This window comes from Chlorocebus sabaeus, chromosome 24 (genome assembly GCF_047675955.1).
Source record: "Chlorocebus sabaeus isolate Y175 chromosome 24, mChlSab1.0.hap1, whole genome shotgun sequence".
Lineage (NCBI taxonomy): Eukaryota > Metazoa > Chordata > Mammalia > Primates > Cercopithecidae > Chlorocebus > Chlorocebus sabaeus.
Genome location: NC_132927.1, coordinates 72758128 through 72774387, shown reverse-complemented (window position 1 = coordinate 72774387; position 16260 = coordinate 72758128). Strand labels below are relative to the sequence as shown.

The 16260-nt window shown below is 43.1% G+C and overlaps 1 protein-coding gene across 2 annotated transcripts in view; it reads right to left on the bottom strand.

Annotated features, from left to right (window-relative positions):
- The window catches only part of AK7 (adenylate kinase 7), a 100600-nt gene that overhangs the window by 50467 nt on the left and 33873 nt on the right, over positions 1-16260 (bottom strand). For both annotated transcript variants that reach the window (XM_007987770.3, XM_007987771.3), the window contains exon 6: positions 3418-3498. In XM_007987770.3, coding sequence (XP_007985961.1) covers positions 3418-3498 — 81 coding nt within the window. The remainder of the gene's footprint in view (positions 1-3417; positions 3499-16260) is intronic.

The following is a 16260-nucleotide window of genomic DNA, read 5'->3' as shown; positions in this document are numbered from 1 at the left end:
ACCTTTTATTTATTTTTTGTAGACACAGGGTTTCACCATGTTGCCCAGGCTGGTCTCAAACTTCTGGGTTCAAGCCATCCACTCATACTGGCCTCTCAAAGTGCTTTACTGGGACTATAGGCATCAGCCACCACGCCTGGCTTACCCACATCTTAAAAAAATTTCTTCCTCTTTCTCTAATATCTACCCTTTTCCCTTTAAATACTGAAGCACTCTAAGTCATCTTTGGAGAAAGGCACAGGCCTGTCTCCTTGGCGTGCATCCTTATCCTTGGCACAATAAACTTCTAAATTGATTGAGACGTGTCTCAGAAACTTTTTGGTTTGCAGTAAGGCGGGAGGAGTTGGATTCTGATCATGTAGCTGGTTGGAGGGTTGCCCCATTTTCTGAGTTGGGGCCTTGGAGGAGGAGCAGGTTTGGGGATGACTGTAGGTGTAGTTTGGATTTGGGAAAGACATCCAAGTTGAGGTGCTGAATAGGCAGCGGGACCTACAGAGCTAGAACTTAGAAGAGAGAGAGCCTTGCTGGAGACTGAAGTCTGAGTCATTGGTATCAGTCATAGGAATAAACAGACCAAAGGAGAGAGAGCAGAGGGTGAAGAAAAAAGGTCTAGGGCCGAGGCCTGAGAATGCCAAGATTCAGTGAGCAGATAGGTGAGAATAGCTGAGAATGGACAATGAGAAAGAGCTTCCTTGAGCTTCTCCTCTGCAACTGTCATGTCTCTTGTATTAAAAAAATCAGTTCAAGGCTGGGCGTGGTGGCTCACGCCTGTAATCCCAGCACTTTGGAGGCTGAGGCAGGCAGATCACAAAGTCAGGAGTTCAAGACCAGCCCGGCCAATATGGTGAAACCCCGTCTCTACTAAAAATACAAAAATTAGCCGGGCATGGTGGTGCACACCTGTACTCCCAGTTACTCGGGAGGCTGAGGCAGGAGAATTGCTTGAACCCAGGAGGTGGAGATTGCAGTGAGTTGAGACTGCGCCACTGCACTCCAGCCTGAGCGAAAGAGATAGACTCCCTCTTTAAATAAATAAATAAATAAATAATCAAATAACAATTAAAAATTGGTTCAACCAACCTTTCTTGACTACACTTTTTCCTTTAACTCCTGCCTTCTTTCTTTGCACCCCCTCCTTTTACAGGAAAATTCCTTAACATATTTTTCTTTTTTTTTTTTTTTTTTTTTTTTTGAGATGGAGTCTCGCTCTGTCGCCCTGGCGGGAGTGCAATGGCCGGATCTCAGCTCACTGCAAGCTCCGCCTCCCGGGTTCACGCCATTCCCCTGCCTCAGCCTCCCGTGTAGCTGGGACTACAGGCGCCCGCCACTTCGCCCGGCTATTTTTTTGTATTTTTTAGTAGAGACGGGGTTTCACCGTGTTAGCCAGGATGGTCTCGATCTCCTGACCTCGTGATCCGCCCGTCTCGGCCTCCCAAAGTGCTGGGATTACAGGCTTGAGCCACCGCGCCCGGCCTATATTTTTCTATTCTCATTGTCTTTAATTCCCCTCGAGCTGTTCCCTCTTGAACCTACGTCTATTAGACTTTTGTCCTACCCAGTGCCAAAAAATTCAGTGGTCAATTTGCAGGTTTCATCTTAGTTGATTATCTGCAGTATCTGACACAATTTGTCATTATTTCTTTTTAAAAACTTTTTTTTTTTTTTGAGACGGAGTCTCACTCTGTCACCCAGGCTGGAGTGCAGTGGCGCAATCTTGGCTCACTGCAAGCTCACACCATTCTCCTGCCTCAGCCTCCCGAGTAGCTGGGACTACAGGCGCCCGCCACCATGCCCGGCTAATTTTTTATATTTTTAGTAGAGACGGGGTTTCACCGTGTTAGCCAGGATGGTCTCGATCTCCTGACCTCGTGATCTGCCTGCCTCGGCCTCCCAAAGTGCTGGGATTACAGGCGTGAGCCACCACACCAGGCCAAAAACATTTTTTAAATAATTATTTACTCCTCTCTTATTTCCTCTCCTGCCTCCTGCCCACCCTTCTCAACCTCCTTTTCTAATTCCTTCCCATTTCCTTATAACCTCCAATATTGGAGGGTTCCAAGACTCAGTCCTCAAGCCCCTATCTCGTCTCCATGTTCATTCACTAGTTTATGTCATCCAGTCCCAAGGATTTAAGTACCCACTGTATACTGACAGCTTCCATGATTATGTCTCCAGACCTGACCTCCCCCATGATCACCAAACTCTTTATATCCAATTGCCTACCCAGTATCTATACTTGGATATTAATTATCTCAAACTTCCTGAACTTTTCATTGCATTGTACCCCAACCAGCTCCATTCCCTGTCTTCCTCGTCTCAATAAACGGCAGTGCCATACTTCTAGTTGCTTAGACCAAAATCCTAAAAGTTATCCTTTACTTTGTTTCTGTCATCCTTACCTCCAAGCTTTGAACGAATCCCATTGACTCTCTCTTCAAAACACGTCTGAAATCTGAACAGTTTCCAGTATCCCCACCATTCCCACCCAGGTCTTAGGCACTACGCTCCTCACTGGTTTCCTTGCTTCCTGCTCCTGCCCTTGCCCCAAATAGTACATCCCCAGCACAGCAGAAGGAGAAAGCCGTCCTTTTATATCACATGGATTATGTTGCTTCTGTGCTGGAACAGTCTAATGGTTGCCCAGCTCACTCAGAAAGAAAGCCAGGGCTTCACTAGGGGCTACGAGGCTGGGCTTGGTCTGACTCCCTCATTACCACTTTGATCTCATTACCACTGTTCTCCCATACTGCAGCTAGATTGATCTAGACTGGCCTTCAAATGTAGCTAGCACATTTCTGCCTCACTTCTTTGCAGTTACAATTCCCACTGCCTGGGATGTCTTTCTCCAGAAAGCCGATTAGCCAGCTCCCTCATTGCCTTTCCCTTCCTACTCAAATGTCACATCGTTGGAAAGACCTTCCTCAACCTTCCTATATAAGACATAACACCCCCCAGCCCCACCACCTTCCTCCCCAGCACTCTCCGCCTTTCTCTGCTTTGTTGTTTTCCATACCCTGATTCAACATCTCAAATACTCAATATTTACTGGCTTGTTTATTATCTGTCTCTTTCTCCACCCCGCCAGAATGTAAGCTTCGCAAGAGGAGGGACTTTATTATTTTACTGTATCCCAAGTACCTACAACAGTTTCTAGCACCTGGTGGGCACTAGATCAATATTTGTTTCATGAATGAAAGGAGATACATCTTTTTCTTTATTATTTTGAGAGTGGTGAATACAAGTTAATAATGGGAAAGAAATGTAGGTCTTTGTGGTCACATCCATACTTTCTTTCATTTTCTGCTATTCTATTGCACTAACCACATCCAAAGCAATCAGAAACACCTTCCCTTCAAATTGTGTATCTTTATCGTAAGACACTTTTAAACCTTCCATGTCATCACTGAAAAGCCATACCTTAAAAAATGTGTGTAACATGCCTCCTTCTGCTCCATACTGGAGTCCAGCAGCAACTACGTAAGTTGCAAATTTTCTGGTCTATTAGATAAAATACAGAAGAAAAAAGCTGGCTGTAATATTATTAAACATATTGAACCAGATTATTTTAGTAGTTAAAATGAGCACTTTTGGAACTTCCGTCAACACTTGCAGGTTACTGAGGTATTGTTCAGGATACAAATCGTATCTCTTAAAGGGAGAAACAACACCCCTTTGCTATTCAGGAATACCTCTGACCACTATTAAAATTTAACAAGGACTCCTAATTAAATTAAAGCCTGGGTTTTTGTGAAAACTTAGTACCTGTAAGCTCTATGCTGGGCACTGAGGGGGAAAAGAAGATAGAAAAACAGGTCTTTCCATGAGGATCTTTCATGATCTAGTACATGAAACCAAGAAGCTGGTGATGGGTCTTAACACAAGGATGGAAATTCACATGGATTGTCCATTTCACCCTGGATGAGCAGTTTAGGCACTGTAAGAACTGGCCTCAGTATTTCTTTATTTTTAATTTTTAATATTTGTGGGTATATACTAAGTATATATATTTATGGGGGTATATGAGATGTTTCAATACAGGCATGCAATGTGAAATAAGCACATCATGGAGAATGGGGTATCCATCCTTTCAAGCATTTATCCATTGAGTTACAAACACTCCAATTACACTCTTTAGGTTATTTAAAAACCTACAGTTCAGTTATTACTGACTATAGTCACCCTGTTGTGCTATCAAATAGTAGGTCTTATTCATTCTTTCTAACTTTTTTTGTACTCATTCACTATCCCTCCCTCCCCCCACCCCCTAGTACCCTTCTCAGCCTCTATTCTCTGCCTCCATATTTAACCAGATAAGCTCAAAATACCATCTTTATTATTGATATGAGCTCTACTGGAGGCCATGCCTTAGGTGAGCTATGATGATGAGCTTCCTAACCCTGAATCCGGAATAAAATTAACTTTTCCAACCAGTCCCAGGCAACACTGGACAACGAGGGACTTCTCCACATGGCGGCCTGCTGCTGTAAGTCTCAGGGCATAAGGAAGGTGAAATGCACAGTAGCCACCATCCATGGAGTCCCAGAGAGAAGGGAAGGAGGAGGGGCCAACCTCACCTGGCCAGGCCCTCCCCAAACCGACCAATCAGAAAACTCGCTTGAGCTTCTTCAGGCGAATAGGGGATGGTGCAAGAAGATAGGAGTTTTTTGTTTGTTTGTTTGTTTTGAGACAGAGTTTCACTTGTTGCCCAGGCTGGAGTGCAGTGGCATAATCTAGGCTCACTGCAACCTTGGCCTCCTGGGTTCAACAGATTCTCCTGCCTCAGCCTCCCAAGTAGCTGGGATTACAGGTGAGAACCACCATGCCCAGGTAATTTTTGTACTTTTAATAGAGATGGGGTTTCACCATGTTGGCCAGGCTGGTCTTGAACTCCTGACCTCAAGTGATTCGCCTGCATCGGCCTCCCAAAGTGCTGGGATTACAGGCGTGAGCCACCATGCCCAGCCTACAGGAGTTTTTAGGAAGAATGTTACTCAGGCTCTTGTGGGAAGATAGTAATCCCACCTCACAAATATTAGGCCTGAGAAGGGGGACATAACCACAAACACGATAAAGATTTTAAAAATTTTAAGAGAGACTTATGGAAAACTTTCTGCCAACTAATTTGAAAATTTAGCCTAAAGGGCTCATTCCTTGCCCCCAAACTCCTGCTAACTGCCTTCCCACAGTCCTGGACAGTTTTTCAACGAAAGTCTACCAAACAGTCAAAGGATAAACCCAGAGGCAGAGGAAGATGGCGGGATGGAAGTCTCCCCCGCAAGGACAATAACTATCTACACAGAGAAAAGCTTCATAAGAACCAAAAATCAAGTGAGCCCTCATAGTACCTATTTTAACTTCATATTGCTGAAAGAGGCACTGAAGAACCAGAAAAAACAGTTTGGAATTGCCAAAGCCACCCACCCCCGCCAGCAGGAGAGCATCTCTGGGTGCTGCAGGAGGGAGAACACAGTATTGAGAGGCATTGAACTCAGCACTGTCCTGTTAGAGCAAAAAGGAAAACCAGACCGAATGCAGCTGACACCAGCCCAGCCCACGGAAGGAGCATTTAAACCAGTCCGAGTCAGAGAGGACTCTCCGGTATCAGTGGTCAGACTTAAGTGCCTCCAAACCTCGCCACCGAGGGCTATAGCGCTCTGTGTCTCCAAGCAAACTTGAAAGACAGTCCAGGCCCTAAGGACTGCAACTCTAGGTGAGTTCCAGTACTGAGCGAGGCCCAATGACAGTGGACTGGGGAGGGCACACAACATACCGAGACACCAACTGGGGCAGCCAAGGGAGAGCTGGCACCACCTCTCCTCTAACGCCAGGCTGCACAGCTCGTGCTCCAAAGAGACCCCTTCCTTCTACTTGAGGAGCAGAGAGGGAAGAGTTGGGGGACTTTGTCTTGCATCTAGGACACCAGCTCAGTCACAGCAGGAAAGGGCACCTGTGAGTAGGGAGGCCCTCATTCTAGGCCCTAGCTCCCAGATGACATTTCTAGACACAACCTGGGCCAGAAGGGAACCTGCTGCCCTGAAGGAAAGGACCTAGTCTCGGCAGCATTCATCACCTGCTAACTGGAGAGCCCTTGGGCCCTGAATAACCAGCAGTGATACCCAGGTACTATGTCGAGGGCCTTGGATGAGACTTACTGGCTTCAGGTGACATTCAGCACATTCCCAGCTGTGGTGACTATAGGGCAAAACTCCTTCTGCTTGAGAAAAGCAGAGGGAACATAAAGGGGACTTTGTCTTGCACCTTAGGTGCCAGCATGGCGAAAGTTGGGTAGAGCACCAAGCAGGCTCTTGGGGTCCCTGCCATGACCTGACTCTTGAATGGCATTTCTGGACCTGCCCTGGGCCAGAGGGGAGCCCATTTTTCTGAAGGGTGAGTCCCATCTGAAGGGTGAGTCCCAGGCCAGGCAGCAGTCAAGACCAGCTGACTTAAGAGACCTTGGACCCTAAGGGAACATCAGCACTAGTCTGTCAGTACTCCTTGTGGCCTGGGGTGGCTACTGGGTGAGGCTCCTCTGTCTTTGGAAAGAAGAGGGAAGACTGGGAAGGACTATGTCTTGTGATTTGAGTGCTAGCTCAGCCACAATACAATAGAACACCAGGAAGACTTAGTTTATCACTAAGGTTTATCACTCTAGTCCCTGACTCCCAGATGGCACTTCTTGACCCACCTGGGGCCTGGGGGACCTTGCCACCCTGAAGGGAAGGACACAGGCGTGGCTAGTTATGCGACCTGCTGATTGTGGAGCCCCAGAGCTCTGAGTGAACAAAAGCAGTAACCAAGGAGTGGTTACAGCAGGCCTTGGGCAAGATCCAGTGCTGTGCTGGCTTCAGGTCTGACCCAGCACAGTCATAGTGGTGGTGCCTACAGGGGTGCTTGTGTCACTCCACCCCCAGCTTTAGGTGGCTTAGAACAGAGAGAGAGAGAGAGAGAAAGAGAGAGAGAGAGAGAGAGAGAGAGACTCTGTATATTTAGGAGAATGTAAGGGAAGAGCACAAGAGTCTGCCTGGTAATCCAGAGAATTCTTCCAGATTTAGTCTAAGACTATCAAGGTACTACCTCTATGAGTCTGTAGGAACTGCAACATCACTGGGCTTGGGGTGCCCCCTAAAGCAGATACAACATAGATCATAACACCCAAGTCCTTTCAAATATCTGGAATGTCTTCCCAAGAGGGACAGGTACAAACAAGCCCAGATAGTAAAGACAACAATAAATACCCAACTCTTCAATGCCTAGACACCAAAGTACATCAGCTAGCATCAACACAACCCAGGAAAGCATGACCTCACCAAATGAACTAAATAAGGCACCAGGGATCAATCCTGGCAAAAGAGAGATATGTGACCTTTCAGACAGAGAATTCAAAATTAGCTGTATTGAGGAAAGTCAAAGAAAATCAAGAAAACAGAGAAGGAATTCAGAATTCCATCAGATGAATTTAACAAAGAGATTGAAATAATTTTTAAAAATCAAGCAGAAACTGGAACTGAAAAATGCAATTGCCATACTGAAGAATGAATCAGAGTCGTTTAATAGCAAAATTGATCAAAGAAGAAAGAGTGAGCTTGAAAACCCCCTATTAAAAAATATAGTCAGAGGAAAAAACCAGAGTGCTTCTTCTCCTCCAAAGGATCGCAGCTCCTCACCAGCAACGGAACAAAGCTGGATGGAGAATGACTTTGATGAGCTGACAGAAGTAGGCTTCAGAAGGTTGGTAATAACAAACTTCTCCAAGCTAAAGGTGGATGTTCAAACCCATTGCAAAGAAGCTAAAAACCTTGAAAAAAGATTAGACGAATGGCAACTAGAATAAACAGTGTAGAAAAGACCTTAAATGACCCGAAGGAGCTAAAAACCATGGCATGAGAATTACGTGATGCATGCACAAGCTTTAGTAGACAATTCGATCAACTGGAAGAAAGGGTATCAGTGATTGAAGGTCAAATTAATGAAATGAAGCGAGAAGTTTAGAGAAAAAAAGAGTAAAAAGAAATGAACAAAGCCTCCACGAGATATTGGACTATGTGAAAAGACCAAATCTACATTTGACTGGTGTACCTGAAAGTGACGGGCAGAATGGAACCAAACTGGAAAACACCTTTCAGGATATTATCCAGGAGAACTTCCCCAACCTAGCAAGGCAGGACAACATTGAAATTCAGGAAATACAGAGAACACCGCAAAGATACTCCTTGAGAAGAGCAACTCCAAGGCACATAACTGTCAAATTCACCAAGGTTGAAATGAAGGAAAAAAATGTTAAGGGCAGCCAGAGACAAAGGTCAAGTTACCCACAAAGGGAAGCCCATCAGACTAGCAGCGGACCTCTCGGCAGAAACTCTACAAGCCAGAAGAGAGTGGGGGCCAATATTCAACATTCTTAAAGAAAAGAATTTTCAGCCCAGAATTTCATATCCAGCCAAACTAAGCTTCATAAGTGAAGAATAAATAAAATCCTTTACAGACAAGCAAATGTTGAGAGATTTTGTCACCACCAGGCCTTCCTTACAAGAGCAGTAAACGAGGAAGCACTAAATGAGGAAAGCACTAAATGAGGAAAGGAACAACCAGTATCAGCCACTGCAAAAGCATGCCAAATTGTAAAGACCATGGATGCTAGGAAGAAACCGCATGAACTAACAGGCAAAATAACCAGCTAACATCATAATGACAGGATCAAATTCACATATAACAATATTAACCTTAAATGTAAATGGGCTAAATGCCCCCAATTAAAAGACATAGACTGGCAAATTGGATAAAGAGTCAAGACCCATCAGTGTGCTGTATTCAGGAGACCCATCTCACATGCAGAGATACACATAGGCTCAAAATAAAGGGATGGAGGAAGATCTACCAAGCAAATGGAAAGCAAAAAAAAGCAGGGGTTGCAATCCTGGTGAGAGAGGGAATGCCCTCTCTCACCACTCCTATTCAACGTAGTGTTGGAAGTTCTGGCCAGGGCAATCAGGCAAGAGAAAGAAATATAGGGTATTCAATTAGCAAAAGAGGAGGTCAAATTGTCCTGATAAAACAGACTTTAAACCAACAAACATCAAAAGAGACAAAGCCATTACATAATGGTAAAGGGATCAATTCAACAAAAAGAGCTAACTGTCCTAAATATATATGCACCCAATACAGGAGCACCCAGATTCATAAAGCAAGTCCTTAGAGACCTACAAAAGGGCTTAGACTCCCACACAATAATAATGGGAGACTTTAACACCCCACTGTTAATATTAGACAGATCAATGAGACAGAAGGTTAACAAGGATATCCAGGACTTGAACTCAGCTCTGCACCAAGCAGACCTAACAGACATCTACAGAACTCTCCACCCCAAATCAACGGAATATACATTCTTCCCAGCACAACATCGCACTTATTCCAAAATTGACCACACAGTTGGAAGTAAAGCACTCCTCAGCAAATGTAAAAGAACAGAAATCACAACAAACTGTCTCTCAGACCACAGTGCAATCAAATTAGAATGCAGGATTAAGAAACTCACTCAAAACTGCTCAACTACATGGAAACTGAACAACCTGCTCTTGAATGACTACTGGGTAAATAATGAAATTAAAGCATAAATAAAGATGTTCTTTGAAACCAATGAGAACAAAGACACAACCTACCAGAATCTCTGGGACACATTTAAAGCAGTGTGTTAGATGGAAATTTATAGCACTAACTGCCCACAAGAGAAAGCAGGAAAGATCTAAAATCGACACGCTAACATCACAGTTAAAAGAACTAGAGAAGCAAGAGCAAACAAATTCAAAAGCTAGAAGAAGGCAAGAAATAACTAAGATTAGAGCAGAACTGAAGGAGATAGAGAAACAAAAAACCCTTCAGAGCTGGTTTTTTGAAAAGATAAACAAAACAGACAGACCACTAGCAAGACTAATAAAGAAGAAAAGAGAGAAGAATCAAATAGATGCAATAAAATTGACAAAAGGGATATCACCACCGATCCCACAGAAATACAAACTACTATCAGAGAATACTATAAACACTTCTATGCAAATAAACTAGAAAATCTAGAAGAAATGGATAAATTCCTGGACACATACACCCTCCCAAGACTAAAGCAGGAAGACGTTGAATCCCTGAATAGACCAATAACAGGCTCTGAAATTGAGGCAATAATTAATAGCCTACCAACCAAAAAAAGTCCAGGACCAGATGGATTCACAGCCGAATTCTACCAGAGGTACAAAGAGGAGCTGGAACCATTGCTTCTGAAACTATTTCAAACAATAGAAAAAGAGGGAATCCTCCCTAATTCATTTTATGAGGCCAGCATCATCCTGATAACAAAGCTTGGCAGAGACACGACAAAAAAAGAGAATTTTAGACCAATATTCCTGACGAACATCAATGCGAAAATCCTCGATAAAATACTGGCAAACTGACTCCAGCAGCACATCAAAAAGCTTATCCACCAAGATCAAGTTGGCTTCATCCCTGGGATGCAAGACTGGGGTTCAACATACGCAAATCAATAAATGTAATCCATCACATAAACAGAACCAAAGACAAAAACCACATGATTATCTCAATAGATGCAGAAAAGGCCTTCAACAAAATTCAACAGCCCTTCATGCTAAAAACTCTCAATAAACTAGGTATTGATGGGACGTATCTCAAAATAATAAGAGCTATTTATGACAAACCCACTGCCAATATCATACTGAATGGGCAAAAACTGGAAGTATTCCCTTTGAAAACTGGCACAAGACAGGGATGCCCTCTCTCACCACTCCTATTCAACGTAGTGTTGGAAGTTCTGGCCAGGGCAATCAGGCAAGAGAAAGAAATAAAGGGTATTCAATTAGGAAAAGAGGAAGTCAAATTGTCCCTGTTTGCAAATGACATGATTGTATATTTAGAAAACCCCATTGTCTCAGCCCAAAATCTCCTTAAGCTGATAAGCAACTTCAGCAAAGTCTCAGGATACAAAATCAATATGCAAAAATCACAAGCATTCCTATACACCAATAACAGACAAAGAGAGAGCCAAATCATGAGTGAACTCCCATTCACACTTGATTCAAAGAGAATAAAATACCTAGGAATGCAACTTACAAGGGATGTGAAGGACCTCTTCAAGGAGAACTACAAACCACTGCTCAACGAAATAAAAGAGGACACAAACAAATGCAAGAACTTTCCATGCTCATGGACAGGAAGAATCAGTATCATGAAAATGGCCACACTGCCCAAGGTAATTTATAGATTCAATGCCATCCCCATCAAGCTACCAATAACTTTCTTCACAGAATTGGATAAAACTACTTTAAAGTTCATATGGAACCAAAAAAGAGCCCTCATTGCCAAGACAATCCTTTTTTTTTTTTTTTTTTTTTTTTTTTTGAGACGGAGTCTCGCTGTGTCACCCAGGCTGGAGTGCAGTGGCGCCATCTCGGCTCACTGCAAGCTCCGCCTCCCGGGTTCACGCCATTCTCCTGCCTCAGCCTCCAAGTAGCTGGGACTACAGGCGCCCACCACCACGCCCGGCTAGTTTTTTTTTTTTTTTGTATTTTTAGTAGAGACGGGGTTTCACCATGTTAGCCAGGATGGTCTCGATCTCCTGACCTCGTGATCCACCCGCCTCGGCCTCCCAAAGTGCTGGGATTACAGGCTTGAGCCACCGCGCCCGGCCGCCAAGACAATCCTAAGCAAAAAGAACAAAGCTGGAGGCATCAGGCTACCTGACTTCAAACTATACTACAAGGCTGCAGTAACCAAAACAGCACGGTACTGGTACCACAACAGACGTATAGACCAATGGAACAGAACAGAGGCCTCAGAAATAACACCACACATCCACAACCATCTGATCTTTGACAAACCTGACAAAAACAAGAAATGGGGAAAGGATTCCCTATTTAATAAATGGTGCTGGGAAAACTGGCTAGCCATATGTGGAAAGCCGAAACTGGATCCTTTCCTTACACCTTATACAAAAATTAATTCACGATGGATTAAAGACTTAAATGTTAGACCTAAAACCATAAAAACCCCAGAAGAAAACCTAGGCAGTACCATCCAGGACATAGGCATGGGCAAGGACTTCATGACTAAAACACCAAAAGCAATGGCAATAAAAGCCAAAATAGACAAATAGGATCTAATTAAACTAAAGAGCTTCTGCATAGCAAAAGAAACTGCCATCAGAGTGAACAGGCAACCTATGGAATGGGAGAAAATTTTTACAATCTACCCATCTGACAAAGTGCTAATACCCAGAATCTACAAAGAATTTAAACAAATTTACAAGAAAAAAAAAAAAATCAAACAACCCCATCAAAAAGTGAGCAAAAGATATGAACAGACACTTTACAAAAGAAGACATTTATCCAGCCAACAGACACATGAAAAAATGCTCATCATCACTGGTCATCAGAGAAATGCAAATCAAAATCACAATGAGATACCATCTCACGCCAGTTAGAATGGTATCATTAAAAAGTCAGGAAACAACAGGTGCTGGAGAGGATGTGGGGAAATAGGGATGCTTTTACACTGTTGGTGGGAGTGTAAACGAGCTCAACCATTGTGGAAGACAGTGTGGCGATTCCTCAAGGATCTAGAACTAGAAATACCATTCGACCCAGCGATCCCATTACTGGGTATATACCCAAAGGATTATAAATCATGCTACTATAAGAACACATGCACACGCACGTTTATTGCAGTACTATTCACAATAGCAAAGACTTGAAACCAACCCAAATGTCCATCAATGGATTAAGAAAATGTGGCACATATACACCATGGAATACTATGCAGCCATTAAAAAGGATGGGTTCATGTCCTTTGTAGGGACATGGATGAAGGTGCAAACCACCATTCTGAGCAAACTATCGCAAGGACAGAAAACCAAACACCATATGTTCTCACTCACAGGTGGGAATTGAACAATGAGAACACTTGGACGCAGGGTGGGGAACATCACACATTGGGGCCTGTCATGGGGTGGGGGGATGGGAGAAGGATAGCAAAGAAATACTTAATGTAAATGACGAATTAATGAGTGCAGCAAACCACCATGGCACATGTATACCTATGTAACAAACCTGCACGTTGTGCACATGTACCCTAGAACTTAAAGTATGTGTGTGTGTGTATATATATATATAAAGTAAACAGGTTTTCAAAGCTCTCTACATGCAAACTTATACAATTATCCCTTTAATTTTTTTTTTTTTTTTTTTTTTTTTTTTTTTTTTTTTTTTGAGACGGAGTCTCGCTCTGTTGCCCAGGCTGGAGTGCAGTGGCCGGATCTCAGCTCACTGCAAGCTCCGCCTCCCGGGTCTACGCCATTCTCCTGCCTCAGCCTCCTGAGTAGCTGGGACTACAGCTGCCCACCACCTCGCCCGGCTAGTTTTTTGTATTTTTTTAGTAGAGACAGGGTTTCACCGTGTTAACCAGGCTGGTCTTGATCTCCTGACCTCGTGATCCGCCCGTCTCGGCCTCCCAAAGTGCTGGGATTATAGGCTTGAGCCACTGCGCCCAGCCTATCCCTTTAATTTTTATCTTCATATATATATACATGATCTACTTGTTTCTGAGTATAAATAAAACTATATGTTCTTGGCAAAAATATATATATACATATATATGTATATAGTCAGAGGAGACAAAAGAAAGAAAAACAATGAAACATGCCTATAGGATCTAGAAAATAGTCTCAAAAGGGCACCTCTAAGAGTTATTGGCCTTAAAGAGGAAGTCGAGTAAGAGATAGGTATAGACAGTTTATTCAATGGGATAATAGCGGAGAACTTCTCAAACCTAGAGACAGATATCAACATCCAAGTACAAGAAGGTTACAGAACACTAAGCAGATTTGACTCAAACAATATGATATGGCTTGGGTCTGTGTTCCTCCCCAAATCTCATGTTGAATTGTAATCCCCAATGTTGGAAGAGGGGCCTTGTGGGAGGTGATTGGCTCATGGGGCCAAATTTACCCCTTGCTGTTCTTGTAATAGTGAGTGAGTTCTCATGAGATATGGTTGTTTATTTATTTTTATTTATTTATTTATTTTTGAGGCGGAGTCTCGCTCTGTCGCCCAGGCTGGAGTGCAGTGGCGCGATCTCGGCTCGCCGCAACCTCCGCCTTCTGGGTTTACGCCATTCTCCTGCCTCAGCCTCCCGATTAGCTGGACTGCAGGCGCCCGCCACCACGGCCAGCTAATTTTTTGTATTTTTTAGTAGAGACAGAGTTTCACTGTGTTAGCCAGGATGGTCTCGATTTCCTGACTTCGTGATCCGCCCGCCTCGGCCTCCCAGAGTGCTGGGATTACAGGCGTGAGCCACCGCGTCCGGCCCGAGATATGGTTGTTTGTAAAAGTGTGTAGCAGCTGCCCCTTCACTCTCTCTTCCTCCTTCTCAGGCCATGTAAGATGTGTCTGCTTCCCTTTTGTCTTCTGCCATGATTGTGAGTTTCCTGAGGCCTCCCCAAACATGCTTCCTGTACAGCCTGTGGAACTGTGCTGTGAGTCAATTAAATCAATTTTTTTTTTTTTTTTTTTTTGAGATGGAGTTTCACTCTTGTTCCCCAGGCTGGAGTGCAATGGCATGATGTCAGCTCACTGCAATCTCTGTCTCCTGGGTTCAAGTGATTCTCCTGCCTTAGCCTCCTGAGTAGCTGGGATTACAGGCATGCACTACCACACCCAGCTAATTCTGTATTTTTAGTAGAGGTGGGGTTTCTACATGTTGGCCAAGCTGGTCTTGAACTCCCAACCTCAGGTGATCTGCCCACCTCTGCCTCCCAAAGTGCTGGGATTACAGACATGAGCCACCACACCCAGTCTAAACCTCTTTTCTTTATAAATTACCCAGTCTCAGTTAGTTCTTTATAGCAGTGCAAGAATGGACTAAAACAGAAGACAACCTATAGGCATATAATAATCAAACTCACAAAGGTAAAGGATTAAAAAAGGATCCAAAAAGCAGCAAAAGAAACAAATAATATACGATGGAGCTCTAATGCATCTAGCAGCAGATTTTTCAGTGGAAAACCTTACATGCCAGGAGAGAGTGGCATGACATATTGAAAAGTACTGAAGGAAAAAAACTTTCACTTAGAATAGTATAAGATTCTAAGATTATATTCTAATATTATAAGATTATATTATAAGATTAAAGATTCTAATATTATAAGATTTTCTGGTGAAAATCTCCTTCAAGCATGGAGGAGAAATACTTTCCCAGACAAACAAAAGCTGAAGGATTTCATCAACAGCAGACCTGTCCTACAAGAAACACTAAAAGGAGTACTTCGGTCAGAAAGAAAAAGACATTAATGAACAATAAATAATCACCTGAAGGTATAAAACTCACTGGTAATAGGAAGTACACAGAAAAACACAAAATATTACAACACTTTACCGGTGGCGTGTAAACTATCTCATTCTAAGGAGGAAGACTGAAAAATGAACCAATCAAAAATAATAACTACAACAACTTTATGACACAGTATAATAAGATATAAATACAAACATCAAAAAATTAAAAAATTGAGGGATAGAAGGCACAGAGTTTTTAATTAGCTTTCCTTTTGCTTGTTTCTTTACACCAATAGCCTTCAGTTGTTATCAGATTAAAATAATGCGTTATAAGATAGTATTTGCAAGCCTCATTGTAACCTCAAAAAAAAAAACTTACAATGGATGCACAAAAAATAAAAAGCAAGAAACTAGGCCAGTGCAGTGGCTCACGCCTGTAATCCTAGCACTTTGAGAGGCCAAGGAGGGTGGATCACAAGGTCAGGAGATCAAGACCATCCTGGCTAACACGGTGAAACCCTGTCTCTACTAAATATACAAAAAATTAGCCGGGCGTGGTGGTGGGTGCCTGTAGTCCCAGCTACTCAGGAGACTGAGGCAGGAGAATGGTATGAACCTGGGAGGTGGAGCTTGCAATGAGCGGAGACTGCACCACTGCACTCCAGCCTGAGTGATAGAGTGAGACTCTGTCTCAAAAAAAAAAAAAAAAAAAGCAAGAAACTAACTAAATCTCATCACCAGAGAAAATCACCATCCCTAGAGCAAGATAGGAAGGAAAGAAAAAAGAGGACGATAAGACAATAAAACAACCAGAAAATATATAACAAAATGGCAGGAGTAAGTCCTTATCAATAATAACATTGAATGTAAGTGGACTAAATTCCCTAATTAAAAGACATAGACTGGCTGAATTGATGAAAAAAACAAGATGCATTGA